This window comes from Desmodus rotundus, chromosome 6 (genome assembly GCF_022682495.2).
Source record: "Desmodus rotundus isolate HL8 chromosome 6, HLdesRot8A.1, whole genome shotgun sequence".
Lineage (NCBI taxonomy): Eukaryota > Metazoa > Chordata > Mammalia > Chiroptera > Phyllostomidae > Desmodus > Desmodus rotundus.
In genome coordinates, this window is record NC_071392.1 from 117757096 (window position 1) to 117776393 (window position 19298).

Here is a 19298-nt window from a genome sequence, read left to right on the forward strand (position 1 = left end):
GTACCCGCTCACCAGCTCTGCCCCACCCCCGGCACCACTAGCATAGCCGCAGCTCTGTTCTGGCTCGGCCGTCATCATCCCAGCCTCTGCTTCAGAAGTGAAAAAGGCAAGGGACTCGTAGATGCAAGAAATGGAAACAATTAAAGTAGGAGGAGAGTTTAGTAGGCACAGAGAAATGTACTTTGGGAATGACATGAAACTCTGGAGCACAGCTTTTGCTATTTGTTTATCTTACTGCGAATCACCGAAAATGTGCCAGGGCAGAAAATCTGCTACAAAAGTAAAGGGCGGGCCTTACATAGTGACGAAGAACACAGCTTGACTGACCTCGGTTTGAACTTTGCCTCTTACTTACTGTACTGCACTTCGCTATCAGGCAAAATACTTAAGCTTTCTGACCCAGTTTCCTCGTGTAAAAAACACCTAACCGTGCAGAATGTCATGGGAATTGAGCGATGTAATAAAGTACTCAGTACGGTGCTTGCAGAGTGGCAGATTCTCCCTAAGTGTTCCGTTATTATTATCCAGTACTGGATTTTGATCAAAACACAACCTGTTACGCTGAAACAAAATAAAATCAGTACCTTTGCCTGTCATTTTATGTTTATCATGTCTTAAAAGGTTGTATAGAATTCAGAAAAGGTCCAGAAACTTGCAGTCAGGAGAGACTTTTAAGAAAAGGTCTGAATTTGTCTCGAGAAAGGCAGCCTTTCTGAGCATGTGATTTGCAGTGACTGTGTCCGTGAGGACCTGACCACCTGGGCTCCAGTCACGGATTTAACTCATACTTGGACAAAATCTATTTCATGAATCTTCGTAGACGCTAGAATTCCCAGCAGAGGGAGGCTATGGGACGCTGAAAGACTTTTGGGGAATAAGAGGCATTTATACCAGATTGGAGGGACTTAAACGCAGTGGTAGCTGGCAGCAGACAGGACCGAGTGACCCTTAGAGTTCTGTCCTCCCTGCTTCTGCGGAGACTTGAGGTCACTGCTAGGTAGGAAGCGAGGGGAGAACCAGTGTCCCTGGTTGCGGACGTATGGAACACTGCCAGACAAGTGTATAAGAGAAAATGCAGTGCAGTCAAATGTGGCGGGCAGAGTAGATGCCATTGCTTGCTATAGGGTTCTGGTGGTATCTGTTTTTTCACGGCATGCGCAGCCCTCTTCAGTGGAGGGGAGTTGCAGGGGTTCCTGGTAAAACATTCTAGTTAAGGGCACGCACGGGCTTGTGTATCAACCTTTCCAGCTTCAAATCCCAGCTCCACTTCTCGCCAGCTGTGTGACCTGAACCAACTTGCTTAGTTTCTCTGAGCCTCACTTTCCTAACCTGCAAGCGAGGATAGTAGTGTTACTGTTAGGATTAAATGCTGTTGAGCTCTTAAAAGCTGTTTCTGGGACATAGTGTTTAATAAATGTGAATATCCTTATTATTAATGAGGGTAGATTCTGCCCCCCAAAAAAGGCTCTTCTGTTTTATTTTTTTCTTCCTAACAGCTGGAACCCAAGCTGGAGAAGAGATGCCTGTTGTTTCGAAAACCAACATCAAGGAGTACAAAGATAGCTTCTCTAATGAGAAGTTTGATTTTCGTAACCACCCAAATATCACTTTCTTTGTTTACGTTAGTAATTTCACCTGGCCCATCAAAATTCAGGTAAGATGTGCTTTTTGGTCTCACCTGCAGACATGGTGAACTCTCTTTAGTGGAGACTAAATTCACTAATTTGGAACTTCCGGTGAATGAGATGTACAGTATTGCTTTGCCTCAGTCATATCTATGGCAAAGGAGTGCTGAGCACGTGAATGATACTCTAGGAGATTGTAGTGGGGATGGCGTAAACCACTTGTGAAGGAGCGTCACCAGCGATTTTGAAAGCAAGTTGGTATGTAACAAATTTGATAAGTATAACTATAACTTCTTCATTGAGTAGTTGCCTTGTAGAAATTTGTAGAGCTACATAAAAAGCTTCAATTCTGGTATGACTAAGGTGGGTATAAGGGAAGCAAACACAAGTATGACCAGTGAAAGCCAGAGTGTGGGAAGTGCCACATGAAAAGGTCCCAAAAATGCTACCAGAGTTTAGAGGAGGATGATGGGATGGTGTGTAATGGGAGGCAGTGTAAGGTTGCATTAAAGGGCCTAGGCCTTGTAGTCAAACAGACGTGGGTTTGCATCCTGGCTCACTCCTGTACAATTCAGGTTCCCCCTTCACATCTTGGGTTTTTTATACGTGTGACCTGAAAGGGGAAGTCGAAGGATTCACGTCACCTGCTGCAGCCGCTGCTGCTGTTCATTTGCTCATTTTCTCGGTTCCCAGGGGACCAGTGGACTCCCTCTTATCCAAGACCCATGGTCCATTTTGTGCCTTCTGTAATCATTGGGTACTGTGTCCTCACGGCCTTGCCTCAATACTTTCACTTTCACCCCCTTCATTTTGGGTAAATGTGGGATTTGGGGATGGGTGGACTTTCAGGAACTGGTTTGCCTTTAGCCATGGAAGGCTGGCCACTGGACGAGGGCTGCGGCTGTCTGCCACCTTTCAGAAGCATGGTCAACTGACGCAATGTCACAGATCAGTTAGGATGCGGGTGCATTCCAGTTCTGGTGGTTTCATGTTCGTGCCTCAGAGCTGTGGCTAAAGAACAATCTTTTCCTTCCTAGAATGTGGAGGACAGGCTCAGTGTTGTATTTTTTCTAACCACCCTCTTTTCCTTTTCCTTCTAAATGGTCTACAAGTTCATCCTCTAATCTGATGGTCCCTTTGCTCTTGTACACAGTCTGCTTCCCTCCTCAGCCAGCCTTCTTATAAGCATTGACCACATTCTCTATTTCTATTTTCTCGTATTCATTCACACATCAGCCCAAAACAGTCTGTCTCCTCCCCTCAGCACACCCTGACACTGCCCTGTCTCAGTGAACTCCGATGACTGAATTCTCAATTCTCTCTCCTTCATAGAGTGACTTGAATCACTGTCTTTCTTGCCTTCCTGGTCCTTTCTTTCTATGATTCTCTGGCCAGTCTTTTTAGGGAATCTTCTTCCTTAAACATTGGGTTGTCTGGGTTGCAGGTTGGTTCTCTTCTGTTCTCATCCCAGTTTCTCTGGATAACTCCATCCCATTTGTGGGTACTACTTCTGTACTGGTGACTCTCAGTGCTCTGGCTCCAGCTCAGCTTATACTTGAGCTCCAGACCAGTAAGTTCTCTTGGTTGCTGTCTAGACATCTCTGCCTGGACATTCACGAGCTCTCCACACTGAGCACATGGCCGTTCTTGTGACCTTAGCCCCACCCCCGTACTCCCTTTCCCAGTGAATGGCACCACCGAGATTCACCACGTTGTGCAACCCGGACCCAGGAAGTCATTTGCATTCCTGGAATAATCCTGACTTGGGCATGATGTGTCATTTTCTTACTTTGAGCATTGCTGAAATGCAAAACTTATTTTAAGTTTGCTAATATTTCGGTTAGAACATTATATGTTTCATGAGTGAGAATGTCTGATAATTTTTCATTCCTGTCCTTGTTATGGTTTTTATATCAAGCTTAAACCTTTAATAATTATAAATTGATGACAAAAAATAATAATTATAAATTGAGGGATTTTTCTTATTTCTGGAAGAGATTATATAAGATTAGAATTAACCGGAACCTTGACTATCAGCACTGGCTAGATCTCCTATAAAATCAGTTGACTCTGGTGTTTTATATGTGGAGATTTTTTGAACTGCTGATTCAACTTCTTTAATAGTTACAGGATATTTTGGATTTTGTCTTTCTGTTTGAATCACTTAGGATAATTGTTTATTTCATGTATTTTTCAAATGTATTGACACAAAGTTTTTCACACGGTCCTTTAGCTAATCTTGGCAGCATCTCTGCCTAAGTGTACTGAATCATACACTTAAAAATGGTTAAAATGGTAAATTTTGTGTCTTAAATATATTATACCCCAACCAAAAATAGTTTTCAAAGTCTCAAGATTTTTTGCAAATATAGACAAGTTTATTCTAAAATTTATGTGAAAAGGTAAAGATTCTAGAATAGATATAACAGTTTTTAAAAAGGAATAAAGTGGGAGGAATCACTGTATGCAGTGTTAAAGCTTCTTATTTAGCTAGAGTGTCCAAGGCATTGTGGGTTTGGGTGGGGGACAGACAGAGATCACGCAACAGAACAGACAGGGAATAGAATAAAGAAGGCTGAACTAGATCCACATAAATCTGTCCGGCTGATTTTTGACATCGGCACAAAGGCAATGCAGTGGAGACAGCCTTTTCAACAAATAGTACTAGAACAATTAGACAACCATAGGCAAAAAAAAAAAAAAAAAAACCTTTAACCTAAACTTCACATCTTATATAAAAATTAATTCATTGTGGATCGCAGATTTAAGTGTAAGACAAAGCTATAAAACTTCTAGGAAAAAATAGGAGAAGATCTTCACGTCTTAAGGTTAGGCAAAGGTTTTTAGACTTGACAACAAAAACATGACCCATAAAAGGAAAAATTGATTAATTGGACTACATCAAAACAAAAAGGTTTTCTTCTGTGAAAGACCCTGTTAAAGGGATGACTAAAAAGGCTACATACTAGGAGAAAATATTTGTAAACCATAGTTTCAAAAAAGCTCTTGCATCTGGAATATAAGAAAAATTCTCAGAGTGCAATGTTGAAAAACAAGTAATTCATTTAGAAAATGGACAAAAGGCATGAGGAAGCATTTCACAAAAGAGGATATACATATGTCAAACAACCACCTGAAAAGATGTTTAGCACCAAAAGTTATTAAGAAAGTGAAAATTAAAACCACAATGAGATATCACTATACACCTATCAAAATGCTAAAATTGAAAATAGTAATAACACCAAATGCTAGAGAGGTTGCAGAGAAATTGGATCATGTTGTACAATGCTGGTGGGAGAGTGAGATGGTACAGCCACTCTGGAAAACGGTTTGGCATTTCTTACAAAACTTAGCTTGCTCTTACTACAGCCTAGCAATTGCATTCCTGGGCATTTATCCCAGAGAAATGAAAACTGATGTTCAAACAGACACCTGTACAGCAGTGCTTAGCAGCTTCATTCATAATAGCCCCAAACTGGAAACAAGCCAAGTGTTATTCAGCAGGCGAATGGTTAAATAAATTGTGCTAACACATGTCATGGAGTAAATACTCAGCAATGAAAAGAAGCAAACTCTGGATACAACACGCATAAATCCCAAGGATATTTTGCTGAGTGGATGAGAAGTTAGAAATTGGCATTCTACATGATTCTGTTTCTATAACATTTGAAAATTAAAATTTTAGAAGAAAAGTTGATATAGTCTACTGAGGCTTCAACTTTCTCTGACTTCTTCTGACCTCTAGACCCCCTTTAGAAAGGGGTTGTCTGATTAGGTCAGGCCCTGCCACGCTCTGATGGAGGAGATTACACAGTGTACATGCCAGCGTAGTGGGAATCTGGGGGCCAACCAGGGATTTGGGTTACTTGTCTGACCCCAAAGAGGTTGAACTCGAAGCTCCAGTCAGTACAGTTTCAATTTGTAACATCTCCTAGCACTATCAAGTAGAGATCATATGTATTTGTAAAATACTTGATTTGCACTCTAGTAAATATTATTTATTGACTTATTTTAAGTTGGGATTGTTTTCATAATGGGATACCTTGTGATATTCTGAATCCATTTGAACTTCTGACTTTGTTGCTTATAGCTGAAACATAATTAATATTTTTAAGATTCCTAGTGAAAATCTTGACTTGAGGCTGCTGACGTTTTTCCCGTTTGGAAAGAGGGCTCGTGCACATAAACAGGCTTTTGTGCTGGAGATAGCCGTGCGGTTGCCAGTGTGGAGCTGGTTTTTTTCCTCCCGATGCCCTGTCGCTCCACCCTCTGAAAGTCCCTGAAATGGTTTTAGAGCATTTCCTTCTAGAGGGATCTCTTCCCCACACTTACTTTTAAAAAGTACCAATTTTAAGTTTTAAGAATTTCTGCCTGATTTTTTGGTGCTCTTTACCTGGGCTGGATCGCTCACATGAATAAGATCCCCTTATGAAAGCAGCATTCAGGAGCACTTCTGAAAATAAACGATGGCGTGCTCACCGGTTAGTTTGCCAAGCTTTCCTTGAAAAAGCAGGTAAGTTCTATTGAAAATGTGTCTTTTTGTTCTTTGGTTTGTGCAGACAGTGTGACGAGACCTGCGGCATCGGGTGTTCTCAGAGTCTTCACATGCCGCCGGTTCTCTGCACCTGGGACTGTGTCTGGGTGTGCGCTGGCTGGAGGCCTGGGCTGCATCTTCCTAGGCAGATGCAGTATTGTTCTCTACAACGGGAGCTATATGTTTCTTTCTTGTTCTGTTTTCCTCAGAGCCTTTGCTTTTCTCGATGTAGGTTGCTCTTCAACACACGCATGCACACATAGAGACTGTACAAATTCAGTAAAAATGTAAAGAATAGGGAATGTCTAAATGGCCGTGTGTAGGCCATTCAGTTGAATTTCAGTATGGCTTTCATTGCAGGCAAAATAACTTTTCTGTCTTTCTCATTTTTTTAAGCAAAATAACTGAGGAAATCTAATTCTCTACTTGGAAATTCGTGTAAACATTGGTGCTTTAAAAATGGTAATGCTAAATTCAAGTTCCTTCTCTCTGAACTGATTCCAGGATTCTTTTCCATAATTAGGAACAGATCAAAACCTATAACTGCTAACGGAGGGAGTTTGAAACCAACTATAAAAGTCTTTGTAGATGCAGTTTTTAAAAAAACACCCCCAAACGGAAAGAGCCTGTGTGCAGTAGGGTGGTGGGTTTGTCGGATCTAGTGGTGCCTGTTTTCTGGCCAGTTGCTACTGTGGGTGAGCACCCCTCCCTCAACTCAGCTTTCTGAAGGCGATCCTAGGTGTTCTCCCCAGTGAGCAGGCACTCAGCTGGTTTAGCCAGGACCTATAACTGCTAACGGAGGGAGTTAGGGAGAGAGGTATTCAAGATAGAGAATGGACAGGCAGACATCGTGTGAGGGGGAAGGTGGGTAGTGAAGCTGGGATTCTGGCTTGTTACTGGCTCTGCAACAGAGGTTGTTACTGTAGTGCGGGACTAATATTAAAGTCCTGTCCACGCAGGGTGTTTCATCTGCTACTCTATGTGAGAGGCTAGTGTTCACAAGTGAAGGCAACACAGAATTTGCATTGAGAACCAGGCATTCATTTCGATTTTAGGGTTATGTTTATGAGTGCTAACAGGGTTGCTATACTGAGCAAAGGATGTATGAAACTTTTGTTGACTCGGATATACTTTTTTTAGTAAAAGTTTTATTGAGATATTATTCACATATCATACAATTGACCCATTTAAAGGGCACGATTTAGTGGTTTTTAATATATTCACAGAGTTGCACAACCCTGACCACATCAATTTTAGAATATTTTCATCACATACCAAAAAAAAAAAATCCCATCCCCATTAGCAGTCATTTCCCCTTCCTCCCTTTCCCCTGCCCCTGGAAACCACCAGTCTACTTTTGTGTCTATGGATTTGCCTATTCTGGACATGTCATACAAATTGAATCACACAGTAGGTGGTGCTGTGGGCCTGGCTTCTTCACTTCGCACAGTGTTTTCTAGGTTCATCCATATGTAGTATGTTTCAGGACTTCATTCCTTCCTAAGATTCAGTAACGTTCCATCGCATGGATACACCACACCTTGTTTATCCATTCATCTGTTGATGGACGCTTGGGTTGTTTCCACTCTTTGACTATTGTGAATAGTGCCAGATATACTTTTATTGTTTATAGTTATTGTATGATGATGACAATGATTCACACAAACCTCCTGGTGTTCGATATCTGTACCTTGAGGGTTTAGGAATGATAAAGCCATGAAATGCATTGAAACTAAACTACACAAAGTGTAAGTCTTGTATCAAGTGGCATCATGGTTCTTGTACTAACTTGAGGTTTTCATCATGGTCATTGTTTATTATTCCTTCTTTTTGAAAGTCTCCTCTCTTCTGCTTTTCACTTGTGGCTTTGACTGTTTCTTCTGAGCTCCTCAATGACATTGTTCCCTCGGGTTTCCTCTGGACCATTGCTCCCTAGCAGTCTCATCCACACCACCTGTGAACGCCTCTATGGCTAGAATGGGTGAATCTCCGTCTCAAGCAGACCTCTCTCCTGTGATCTCCGTAGCCAGGGCCCACTAGGCTTCCTTGGACATCCATTCACTCAGTAGACTTTCTGGCCCAGAGCAGCAGCCATGATTGGATATCAGGAGCTGTGTCAGGCGCTGTGGGGGTGGGGTGCCACTGTACTGCTGGAAGAAGGGAGCGAGTGTCCTGTGTGGCCTGAGTCTGAGTGAGGAGGGCGACATCGGAGCTGAGTCCTGAGGAACATGAGGTCGCGGGGAGAGGGTGTTTGGGTGGGGAAATGGCATGCCACATCACTGTAAAGAACTGCCAGGACTTAAGCAGAACTAATGTGACAGTCCTGTGAGCAAGACGCTGGAGAGCTAGGCAGAGGCCATCATGAAGAAACTGGAGGTTTTGGCTACGGGGCTTAAAAGCCTGAAAACCACTGGGAGTCATTAAAAATGCTTTGAGTCAAAAAGTGGCCAAAGATCAGTATGTTTGAAAGGCCCTCTGGCAGGAGGTGGGAGAATGGATTGGAAGGAGCCAGGCCTGAGTTGGTCGTACAGGTGGTGTTCTTCTTCAGCAACCCAGGGGGAGGTTTCTCCGATGGCCCTTAGGCATACCCTGTGGCAGCTGCCTTTCTTTGTCGGTGCCTCCACAGCCATAGACTGGTCTAGTTCTCACTGTACAAAAATGTCCTTAAGGGGAGGGATGACGGTTTGTATTTATCTCCCTCAGAGTCATAGCAGAGTGACAATCAGTTGTAGACACGCCCTAAATGCCTGCTAGTTGGGGGATACATAGTTGTAGGTTACAGAGCTCTAGGTTTGGTATTAGAACTTTCTTTTTTGCAACTTTTGTAACTTCTTTAAAGATGCTGACAGCTTTTTCCGATGTTGTCAGAGTGATTGCTGCCCTGGGCAAAGGAGCCAGCTGGAGTTGGCGACCAAGAATTTGTCATCCCAGCCTACACAGTGTGGTGTTAGATGACTGAATTAGATGACTGAATTGTTTTAGGTTGGAATTCTGTCAAAAGAATTGAGAGGTAGAAGAAAAGGGAAGGAAGGGACAAAGACACACACATCCTAATTTTACAGAGAGGATAGTTAGGAGAGATCATCTATATCAAAACACTGAAGAACGAAATGATAGGATGTCTGGGATTAGCTTCGAAATGACCTGTCACAGGGAAGGTGGGTAGAGTACGGACGGAACATGATTGGCCATGAGCTGGTAATTATTAAACTTGGGTTATGAACACATTGGGTTCATTAGACTATACTCTCTAGTTTTTACAAAGTTAAAAAATTGTCATAATAAAAAAATAAGGAAAGATAATGCAAGTAATAGAACAAGAAATAAAAGTCCAAGTATGTTATTTACCCTCCTGAAATGAGCTACATACAGGAGGTACCTCAGCTAGGACTGCAGCCTAGGCCAGCTGGGGTCGATCTCAGAACTGACCTTCTGGTTCACTTTAGAGGAAGCACACAGCGTTGTCCTAGGAGGGTTTCGCCAGTTCATTGGCCACTGTTGGGCAGTCTCTAGAACGATCAAGGGCCAAGGGCAGAACTCCTTCTCCTTTAGCTCAGTATACCCCACCCTGGTGCAAATGGCAAAGGGAGCTTCCCCAAGAGCTACTGACTTCACCCCCAAGCAGGGGTGCCTCCGAGGCCTGAGGGCATCTCCCCATGGGCTGTGGGGCCCGGGAAGCTACCGTCCAGGGCGCTGTGGCTGCATTTGCTCCTGCTCCCGCAGTTGTGGGCAACAGGCACATGCTCTCCCTGTATCCAAGGGTGTCCTCTCCATTTCCTGTCTGTGTTTGCGTCATTCTGTCACCATCGCCCCCAGGGTAGCAACACAGACACTGCGAGGGGCACTAGAAACAGTGATGCGCTCTCCTGGACGAGGGGGAGGGGATGATGGCCTTGGTCACCTTCTATTATAGCAGGAAGTCAGTAAGTGGTGCCTAATAGGGCTCATATGACAAAAAATTTTAAAACTTATTAGTGATAAAAAGGTAACCCTCAGAAGAACTGAAAAGAATCCTAACTAAAGGTGGGGTGGGGGCTTCTGGAGGGAAGTCTTAAGAAGAGAAGACGGCAGGAGCTATTGCTTTGCATGATTAGCCTTTTGGTACTTGGTATTTCAACCAAGTGTATGTAGTTCTTAATGTTTTTTAAATTATTAGCATGGTAAAATGGAATGGAAATTCTGGAGAGCGGTGGAAAGGAATGGTTGGAAGGGCATTTGGGGAAGAAAGCACAGAGCAGTGTTGAGGTGGGAGGTTGGGAGTGGACACCTGGTGAGTGCTAGCTTGCATGCCGGGAATGAGCGGCTCGGTGATATTCCCCGGCCTTGAGGCCCTGACCAGAGCTTGGGTATACAGTTTCTGTGCCAGCACAAACCAGCAGTAGGTGGGTGGCGGTGAGGCCAGGTGCCGGACACTGGGATCCAATCCAGGACCTGTGGTCTCAACACAGAATTTCATATAGAACTTTGGGTTTTGTTTGTTTGTTTGTTTTTTAAAGGAAGTTATTTTGTGTCGCAGCAAAACTCAAGAAGATGGCAGCACTAGACCCAGACTAGAATGTGCTGCTCCATCAGTGGTCACAGAACCTTCCCTCCTCGGCACGACTGAGGCCTGAGTTCTTATGGGAGGGATCAGCCCTCTCTTGGCTTCCAGCCTTGCAGTGTCCAGAACTCTATGGCAAGATTGGCCTGGTGAAGCCAGGAGGCCAGACGGCAGCCATGTCCATTTCAGCCCTTTCTAGTCTTGACGGGCCCCCAGCCCTGATGCAGCTGCTGGCCTCAGGGGGCTATGGGCGCAGCCCACAGATATTCTGCCCTGCACACACAGACCATGGGTTTTTTCAGAGCCGGGCGGGTGCTGCCTCCAAGTCAGGAAGGAATGCTTCACCTCCTCCCTCTCGTACGTGACAGGCTTGGACACAGAATAATCACTGAGGCTCCAGAGCCCCCAGGCCTACCATGAAGTCGCCCCATATCCTCAGCACTTTGAAAACTCTAACATCCTCTCTGTTCCCGTCTCACTTTCCAGTCTCAAGGTTGGACCTTGCCTGTCTTTTTGTTTCAAAGCACTATCCTCTGATCCAAGTTAATTTCTTTTGGGGCCAAACCTTTCAAGTAGAAAGGGTCAATTTTTCAGTGCAGTTCATGGAACTCTCATGAAATTGTTCAGGGAAAGGAGTGAGGAAGGAGATTTTAAAAATAATTCCTGGTTTCAGAGTTTCCTAATGTATGGCCTCTGGACACCAGAATCAGCTGGGGGGCTTAAAGCTCCAGGAGCAGGAATAGGGCCCAGGGCTCAGACTTTGTTGCAAGCTCTCGGGAGTTTGAGAACCCTCATCTGGCTCTTGGAATACAAAGATGCATCCATTCGTGTGCGGGAGTGGGAAATTGCCTTTTTGTTCTTTCTTCTACAACAATTAAAAAGTCATATATTTATATCTTTGTAGGCAGAATTACGGGAATCTTCTTTTCCAGATTCTCTCTATGTACACAGGTAGAATATGTTCTTCCATGCCCTGAAATGGAAGTGGATCAAGTGTTAAGAGAATGTAGAAAAGAAACCCATTTCCCAGGGGTGATGGGTGTCTGAATGAGGAAGGGAGGACACACTGGGGACAGAAGGGTCAAGTACAGTAGTACGGCCCCCTGAAAACACTTGTTTGGCTCACGCACACAATTAGTGCTTAGGCAGGGCAGGTCCTCCGTATTGTACCCCAAGTCCTGGGGCTAACTGGGCTTCTGAGTTTTGTTTTTTAGAGTTTATTTAACACATACTGAGCCACGCCTCTCCCCGCCCCCTCCCAGGCAAACACACCTTAATCACACATACTGCTGAAAATCAAGTCAGCAGCCAGTTGTGGAAATGTATAGGGACATAAATTCTAGAGTGCCTTCTAAAAGCAAGCACTACTCTGGAGTGTGGAGAGTAATGCCTGCTTTTTGGAAAGAAGGGCATTGGGGGTTTAATTTATAAATTATAATGAGATTTTCTTCTTGGTATTAAATAGATTTTATTATAGAAATCTTCATTACCTTTAGTATCAGAAAAGTCCACAAACACATTTTGACATTTCCATAATAATCATGAAAGAAAAGTCTGATTGGGATATTATCTTGAAAAATGAAACGCAAAAGTATAAAAGATGTCTTTTAACTTCACAGTTAACAAAATTTAAGTTATGGTTGCAACCGTGAGCCAGTTTTTAGGGGAAATAAATCTCGATTATGTCTTACTGAGTTATGGGGGAAGTGAGGTCATTATTTTTCCAGGATCATGTTCATTTGTTCAGCAGATACTTACTAAGCATCTCTTACATGCCCGTCAGCGCTTTAGGCACTAAGATACAGTAATCAGCAACAAAGTTCTGCCCCTGTGGATCTTCTTTTCTAGTGAAAGAAAAAGACTGTAAGTAAATGTCCATGGAAAGGCTGAAGGAGAACCCAGCGAGATAAGGGGATAGAGTTGTGGCTTCAGCTGTGCAGTGGTGCTTGGAGATTAGTCCTCCTCACAGTTGACTTCACAGAATGATTTAAAAACCGTAGTCAAGGGCCTCATCAGTTTTCCCAAGATCGTCTCTCAATCCTGTTCAGAGTACTTCGAAGGGCTTCTGTCTCTATCCTTCATCCCTTCTTGATAGCTAATTCTGCCAAGTCTTGTTTGGCAGCGGTTTTGTGTGACCAGTTCTCCAACAGTACTTTCACTAACCTCTGATCTTTTCCAAAATTGATTTTGCATTTTCTGGCATCTGTTGAGTAAGGACTGCCCAAGTCATGCTTGTCCCAGTGTAATTTTTATTAGCCCTCCTCTCCACTCTCAGCAATTCTTAGAGGGAAATGACAGTGGGCAGGGTATTAAGCAGGGATAGATGTTTCTAAGTGGTTGACCCATTCATAAACATTTTTACATTCTGACTTTTGATTTCCTAGGAAACTGTAACTGTGGAGACTTAGATGATAAACATGCAACAGGATAGGACTGCTTTTAGAGTAACGTGAGGCTTGCGTACCAGCCACACTGGCAGCCGGTTTATATAGGTTCATTATGATTTTAGATTGGACACCAATGTGGTGTGGCCCTGCTTTACGAAGCACTGGGGAGCTGGCCTGAGGAGTAAGCATATGGATACCTGATAAGTCCTCAGAAGGTGCCGTTGGCATCCCATAATAATTAAAAGCATATTGTGGGTTTCTTTTAAGTGTAAGCACTGAGAACATATTAATGTTCTTAAGAGATTAAACTCTATAAACAGAATTGAGTGGACTAGAATCTGTTTCCTTCTCCTTTATGAAGTATAACCTGGACTCTTCATTCCTCAACACTGAATAACTTTGTTTTTATATAATGGCCCTTCTCCAGTCTTATTAAAATGCTTTTATGTAAGGACTGTAGCCATATTCTCAAGGAGCCTTCTTATTTGGGATGCATACTGTAATAAACAAAGGAAAAGCAAAGAATGTGAGTTTCTTCTTGTCCAGGATAGGGAACCTATGTTATCGTTGTATTTCTGATAATAAATGATAGCCAGAGGGAGGATACAAGCTTCAAATTCTGTGCCCTATAATATTCTATGGTCTGAAGAGGTGCTGTTGGAACTTCATTTATGGGATATGGAAAGGAAGTAAAACCATCAAAAAGGCAAACAAAGGAAACCTCTTCTGCCCCTTGTGAGTCTGGCTGTTAAAAGAGGGCAAAGCGTTGAATGTTACTGAGCTGCCGCCTGGGTGTGGCAGCTCCCGAGCGTGACCACAGGATGGGTGTTGCTTCCTGAGAAAGGTAGGGGGTTGGGTGGGATTAGAAAAAGTCATTGACTTCTCTGATTGTCATACTTATTGTCTGTCCTGGAACACATATCACCTCCTTCAATAATTGTTTCAACTATAGTATCATTCTGTCTCCAAGAGAGCTCTGTTCCCCTAAAAAAACCAGGGAACACACCGTAATAGCTGGCTGGTACTGCATGTGTCGTAGGTAATAATAAGGACACAATTGTCATGCTTAGTAATAAATCCTGAGGTGTACACTTTTTCATGTTCTAATATCCCTGAAATCGAGATGGACCTTACGGTCAGGGATTTTCGAAGCGTGTTGTCACAGTTTAATTGGCAGTGTTTTTTCTTAATAGTAGAAAAAGTAATGCCTCAGTGGTTTTGATGAACTACACTAGGGATTTTTATATTCTTGATATAAAGACTGTTAACTGTATAATGAAATTATTTAAATTCTGGCTGCTCTTATGTTGATTGTCAGATGATATTAAATATGGTAAAATTTGAGATGGCTAAAAAAAAAGACATTATCTTGGAGTGAGTATACACTGAGCACATAAAGGTCAAAGTGATGAAGGGCTGCCCACCTCACCGGAGATCAAGAATTAGTGTGAAGCAATCCAGGAGAGTATTTTGTCTGGAGGAAGGCCCAGGGAGGTAGCAAGCAAGCTTCACTTGCCTATCGTTAGTCTGAGAGGTCTTCAGGATCAGCCCATAAGAACTCACATACAGTGTCATGAGCAGAGGGGCACTGGAAGAGGTTGTTGAAGCCCCAGGATACAGTAAGCCCTCACTCGATGTCATTGATGGGTTCTGTGACTTTAAGCAAAACAACGTATAACAAAACCAATTTCACCACAGGCTGATCGATATAAACAGGAGTTAAGTGCCTGCGGCACCTCATCGACATTACAAGGAAATGACATTGAATGAAATGGTATTGGAGGACCTGCTGTATTACTTTTGGGTTGGCAATTAAATGAGAAGAAAAAAAAACCCAAAGGGATGGGGTACTGTTCCTCCAGTGGAAAAAAAATTACATTAATCTCTCTAAAATAAAAGTGTTTTCACCTTAACTGTTGAACGAGAAGACTGAGCTCGTGGCGCTGTTCTGCAGCCTACCTAACCACACTACCTGTTTTTCTGTCGCAGATCGCCTTCTCCCAGCATAGCAATTTTATGGACCTGGTACAGTTCTTTGTGACTTTCTTCAGGTAATTTCACTCATACAAACTATATCTGTGTTCTTTTGATTCAGGCACTTAATTCCATTAATTATCTGCTCATAAAAGATAAATGAATATCCTGAGTTTGCACACTAGATCAAACTAATTGTGTTTATATTCCTAAAAAGTTACATGTCAGTAACAATAGTGTAAATGCAGCCTCATCTGGTAAAATGAAAACATTTGCCGTGTATGTTCTGGCTTTTTTGAGGCAGCTTTTCATGTAGCCTATACTAAAATGTAGATAATTTGGCTCTTCATATGGGGAGAACTGGGGGTTGAAACAACAATTTATAATGATTACTGGTGAGTGCTACATATATACTTCCTGTTGTTCAAGAAATGTTTTAGGTGATTATCTATGGTTTTAAAGCTAAATGACTTGTTAAGCCCTTGGGATTTTTTTATTATAGTTTTTTTTTTCAGTTTAATTTTATTTTAATGAAAATACTATATACACATATTGGAAAAGACAAGTCCTACAGTGCTAATAAGAGAAAACAGAAGCATCCTTCCCCCACCTTCCCACCCCTCCCTTCTCCCCAGTGTAAATGGTTTTAGCTATTTTTTACTTCTCCAAGCTTACGCTGTTTCTTGATTTTTCAGTTCAGTTATCTTCTGATATCCTACCATAGAAGATGAGGATTGATTATTTTATGTTACCTCATTCAGCAATGCCCCACACCGCAAGAACATGTAAAATCCCCTTCCTCTTATTCACTTAATACAGTTACATCACTATGCTTGGCTAAATCAGTCATCCCTGCTTATGTTATGACCGTAAAATTCCTTTTCACAGCTAAATTGAACTGTGATTATACTTCCCCAGTTTTTGGATGGGAGATCACTCTTTGCTTCTTCTAAATGTAATATTTCCCATATTTTGGGGTTTTTAAAATTGTTTGGTTTTCTGTGTAGCTACCTCTGATTCATCCTGTACTCTAACAGAACTGAAAAATCTCTCCGTGTGGTCACACACAGCGGGTACCCTCTGGGTTTTAGTTTCTCTTAGAGATGTCCACCCTAGAACCTTCAGCCTGCTGCTCCTACATGCACTGCTTCTTGAGGCCTGAAGCACAACTGTCACCTTGAAATCTCCATTGCCCAGATCTTAGGTCTTCATTTCCCTGTTTACTCCCTCCTCCTGGTGGGGCACATTCTCCAGGAGGTTTCTGAGTAAAGGTGCAGGGGAGGTAACTTTTCTGTGATCTTCCTGTCTGAAGAAAATCTTAATTTTACCCTCACAGTTGATTGAAGATTGAATACAGAATTCTAGGTTGGAAGTGATTTTCCATTAGAATTTAGAAGGCATTATGCTATTTCTTCTGTCTTCCAGTATCACTAATAAAAAGGCTAATGCCATTAAAATTTCCACTCCTTGTATAGAATTTTCAGGAAATTTCACTTTTAAAAATTATATTGAGCGCCAAGACAAGAAAAAATGGCCCAAATGACAGAACAGTTCAAAGCTCCAGAAATAATTCAACTAAGCAGCAAACAGATAGCCAACGTATCAGATGCACAGTTCAAAACACTGGTAATTAGGACGCTCACAGAATTGGTTGAATTTGGTTGAAAACTAGATGAAAAAATGAAGGCTATGCTAAGAGAAACAAAGGAAAATGTACAGGGAACCAATAGTGATGGGAAGGAAACTGGGACTCAAATCAATGGTGTGGACCAGAAGGAAGAAAGAAACATCCAACCAGAAAAGAATGGAGAAACAAGAATTCGGAAAAATGAGGAGAGGCTTAGGAACCTCCAGAACAACTTTAAACATTCCAACATCTGAATTATAGGGGTGCCAGAAGGAGAAGAGGAAGAAAAAAAATTGAAAACTTATTTGCAAAAACAATGAAGGAGAACTTCCCTAATCTGGCAAAGGAAATAGACTTCCAGGAAGTCCAGGAAGCTCAGAGAGTCCCAAAGAAGCTGGACCCAAGGAGGAACACACCAAGGCACATCGTAATTACATTAGCCAAGATTAAGCAGAAGGAGAGAATCTTAGAAGCAGCAAGAGAAAAGAACACAGTTACCTACAAAGGAGTTCCCATAAGACTGTCAGCTGATTTCTCCAAAGAGACCTTACAGGCAAGAAGGGGCTGGCAAGAAGTATTCCAAGTCATGAAAGGCAAGGACCTACATCCAAGATTACTGTATCCAGCAAAGCTATCATTTAGAATGAAAGGGAAAATAAAGTGCTTCTCAGATAAGGTCAAGTTAAAGGAGTTCATCATCACCAAGCCCTTATTACATGAAATATTAAAGGGCCTTATCTAAGAAAAAGAAGATAAAAAATAGGAACAGTAAGAATGACAGCAAACTAACAGTTATTAACAACCACACCTAAAACAAAATCAAAAGCAAACTAAGCAAACAACTAGAAAAGGAACAGAACCACAGAAATGGAGATCACATGGAGGGTTACCAATAGGGGAGCAGGAGGGGGAGAGTGGGGGGAAAGGTACAGAGAATAAGTAGCATAAATGATAGGTGGAAAATAGACAGGGGGAGGGTAAGAATAGTGTAGGAAATGTAGAAGCCAAAGAACTTATAAGTATGACCCATGGACATGAACTATAGGGGGGGAATGTGGGAGGGAGGGGGTGGGCAGGATGGAGTGGAGTGAGGGGGGGAATGGGACAACTGTAATAGCATAATCAATAAATATATTAAAAACAAACAAACAAACAACAACAACAAAATTATATTGAGTCCTGGCTGGTGTGGCCCAGTGGACTGAGCACTGGACTGTGAACCAAAGGGTCTCCAATTCAATTCCCGGTCAGGGCACATGCCTGGGTTGTGGGCCAGGTCCCCAGAAAGGGGTGCTTGAGAGGCAACCACACATTGATGTTTCTCTCCCTCTCTTTCTCTCTCCTTCACTTCTCTAAAAATAAATAAATAAAATCTTTTAAAAAATTATATTAATTATAAATCACACATCACTTGAACTAACAAATGAAGAAAATATTAAGAGCTTATAGGATGCAGTTAAAATTGTACGTAGAGAGTATATCTTTAAATCTGATTCTCCAGTTTAGCTGCGTAGTAGAAGTTCTTGGGGAACTTCTGATGCCCAAGCCACATCCCGGACTGTTTACATCAGAATCTCTGGGGATGGATCAAGCATTTGACAGTTCCCCAGCTGATTCCAACATGCAGTTAAGGTTGAGAATCACTGCTTTATAAAATGTTGGAAAAGGAAAAACACCCCTCCTAAAGAGAGGAGAAGGAAGGAGTATAAATAGAGCAAAATTAATGATGTAGGGAAGAAGCACAATAGAGGGGTTTGAAAGAACCACAGTTGGATCTTCGAGAAGAATAAGAATGTTGTAAATCCCTGCCAAGACTGACCAAGAAAAAAGCAAGAAGGTATAAATAATCTGTTAGAAATAAAAAAGAGGGCATTACTTCAAATCCTACAGACTTTTTCCTCCACGAGAATATCTTATGAACCACTTTATGGGGATAAATTTGAAGATGGAAGAGACGGAATGGCACAATTCAAAAACTATATGCAACTTACCAAAACTGACACAGAAGAAATATGAAATCTAAATAGTCCTGTATCTGTTTTTAAAACAATACATAATTTAAAAATTTCCCACAAAGATAACTATAGGCCCAGGTCATTTCATGGTAACTTATACCCTTTTAAGGAAAAAATAAGACCAATATTAACCAAATCTTCTAGAGAACAGAAGAGAGAATACTCCCCAATTCGTTTTACAAATTTAGCACAACCTGACAGGAATATTAAGAGAAACAAATTTACAAGTCAGTTTCATGAGGAGGAAGCAAAAATCTACCAATGATGATGAACATTGGGAGTTCTGGCCACGGTGGAGGCATAGGTAGAAACACTTTGCTTCCTTGCACAGCCAAAACAAGGATACCACCCAGAACTTCCAGAATAGCAAACTACATGGAACTCCAACAACCAAGGAGTTAAAGAAACATTCATCCAGACCAGTAGGAAGGGCAGAGAGGGGCAGCTGTGTGTGCAGAGAGGACCCACCGCAAGGCTGCAGACCACACGGGAGGAGGGGCTGGCTCACCTGGAAACTAAAGACTTAAAACTTCTAGCTATAAAATACTGTGGGGGTTGCAAAGGTGGGAGAAACTCCCATCTCACAGGAGAGTTCT

At 42.2% G+C, this 19298-nt stretch overlaps 1 protein-coding gene across 6 annotated transcripts in view; it reads left to right on the forward strand.

The window, feature by feature from the left end:
* The window catches only part of ATRN (attractin), a 158896-nt gene that overhangs the window by 107020 nt on the left and 32578 nt on the right, over nucleotides 1-19298 (forward strand). For 5 of the 6 annotated variants that reach the window (XM_045194786.3, XM_045194784.3, XM_024559427.4 and 2 more), the window contains exons 24-25: nucleotides 1497-1654; nucleotides 15076-15137. In XM_045194786.3, the coding sequence (XP_045050721.2) occupies nucleotides 1497-1654; nucleotides 15076-15137 (220 nt within the window). Of the gene's footprint in view, nucleotides 1-1496; nucleotides 1655-15075; nucleotides 15138-15755; nucleotides 16777-19298 lie in introns of those variants that run through there. The other variant, XM_045194785.3, reaches the window with a different exon arrangement.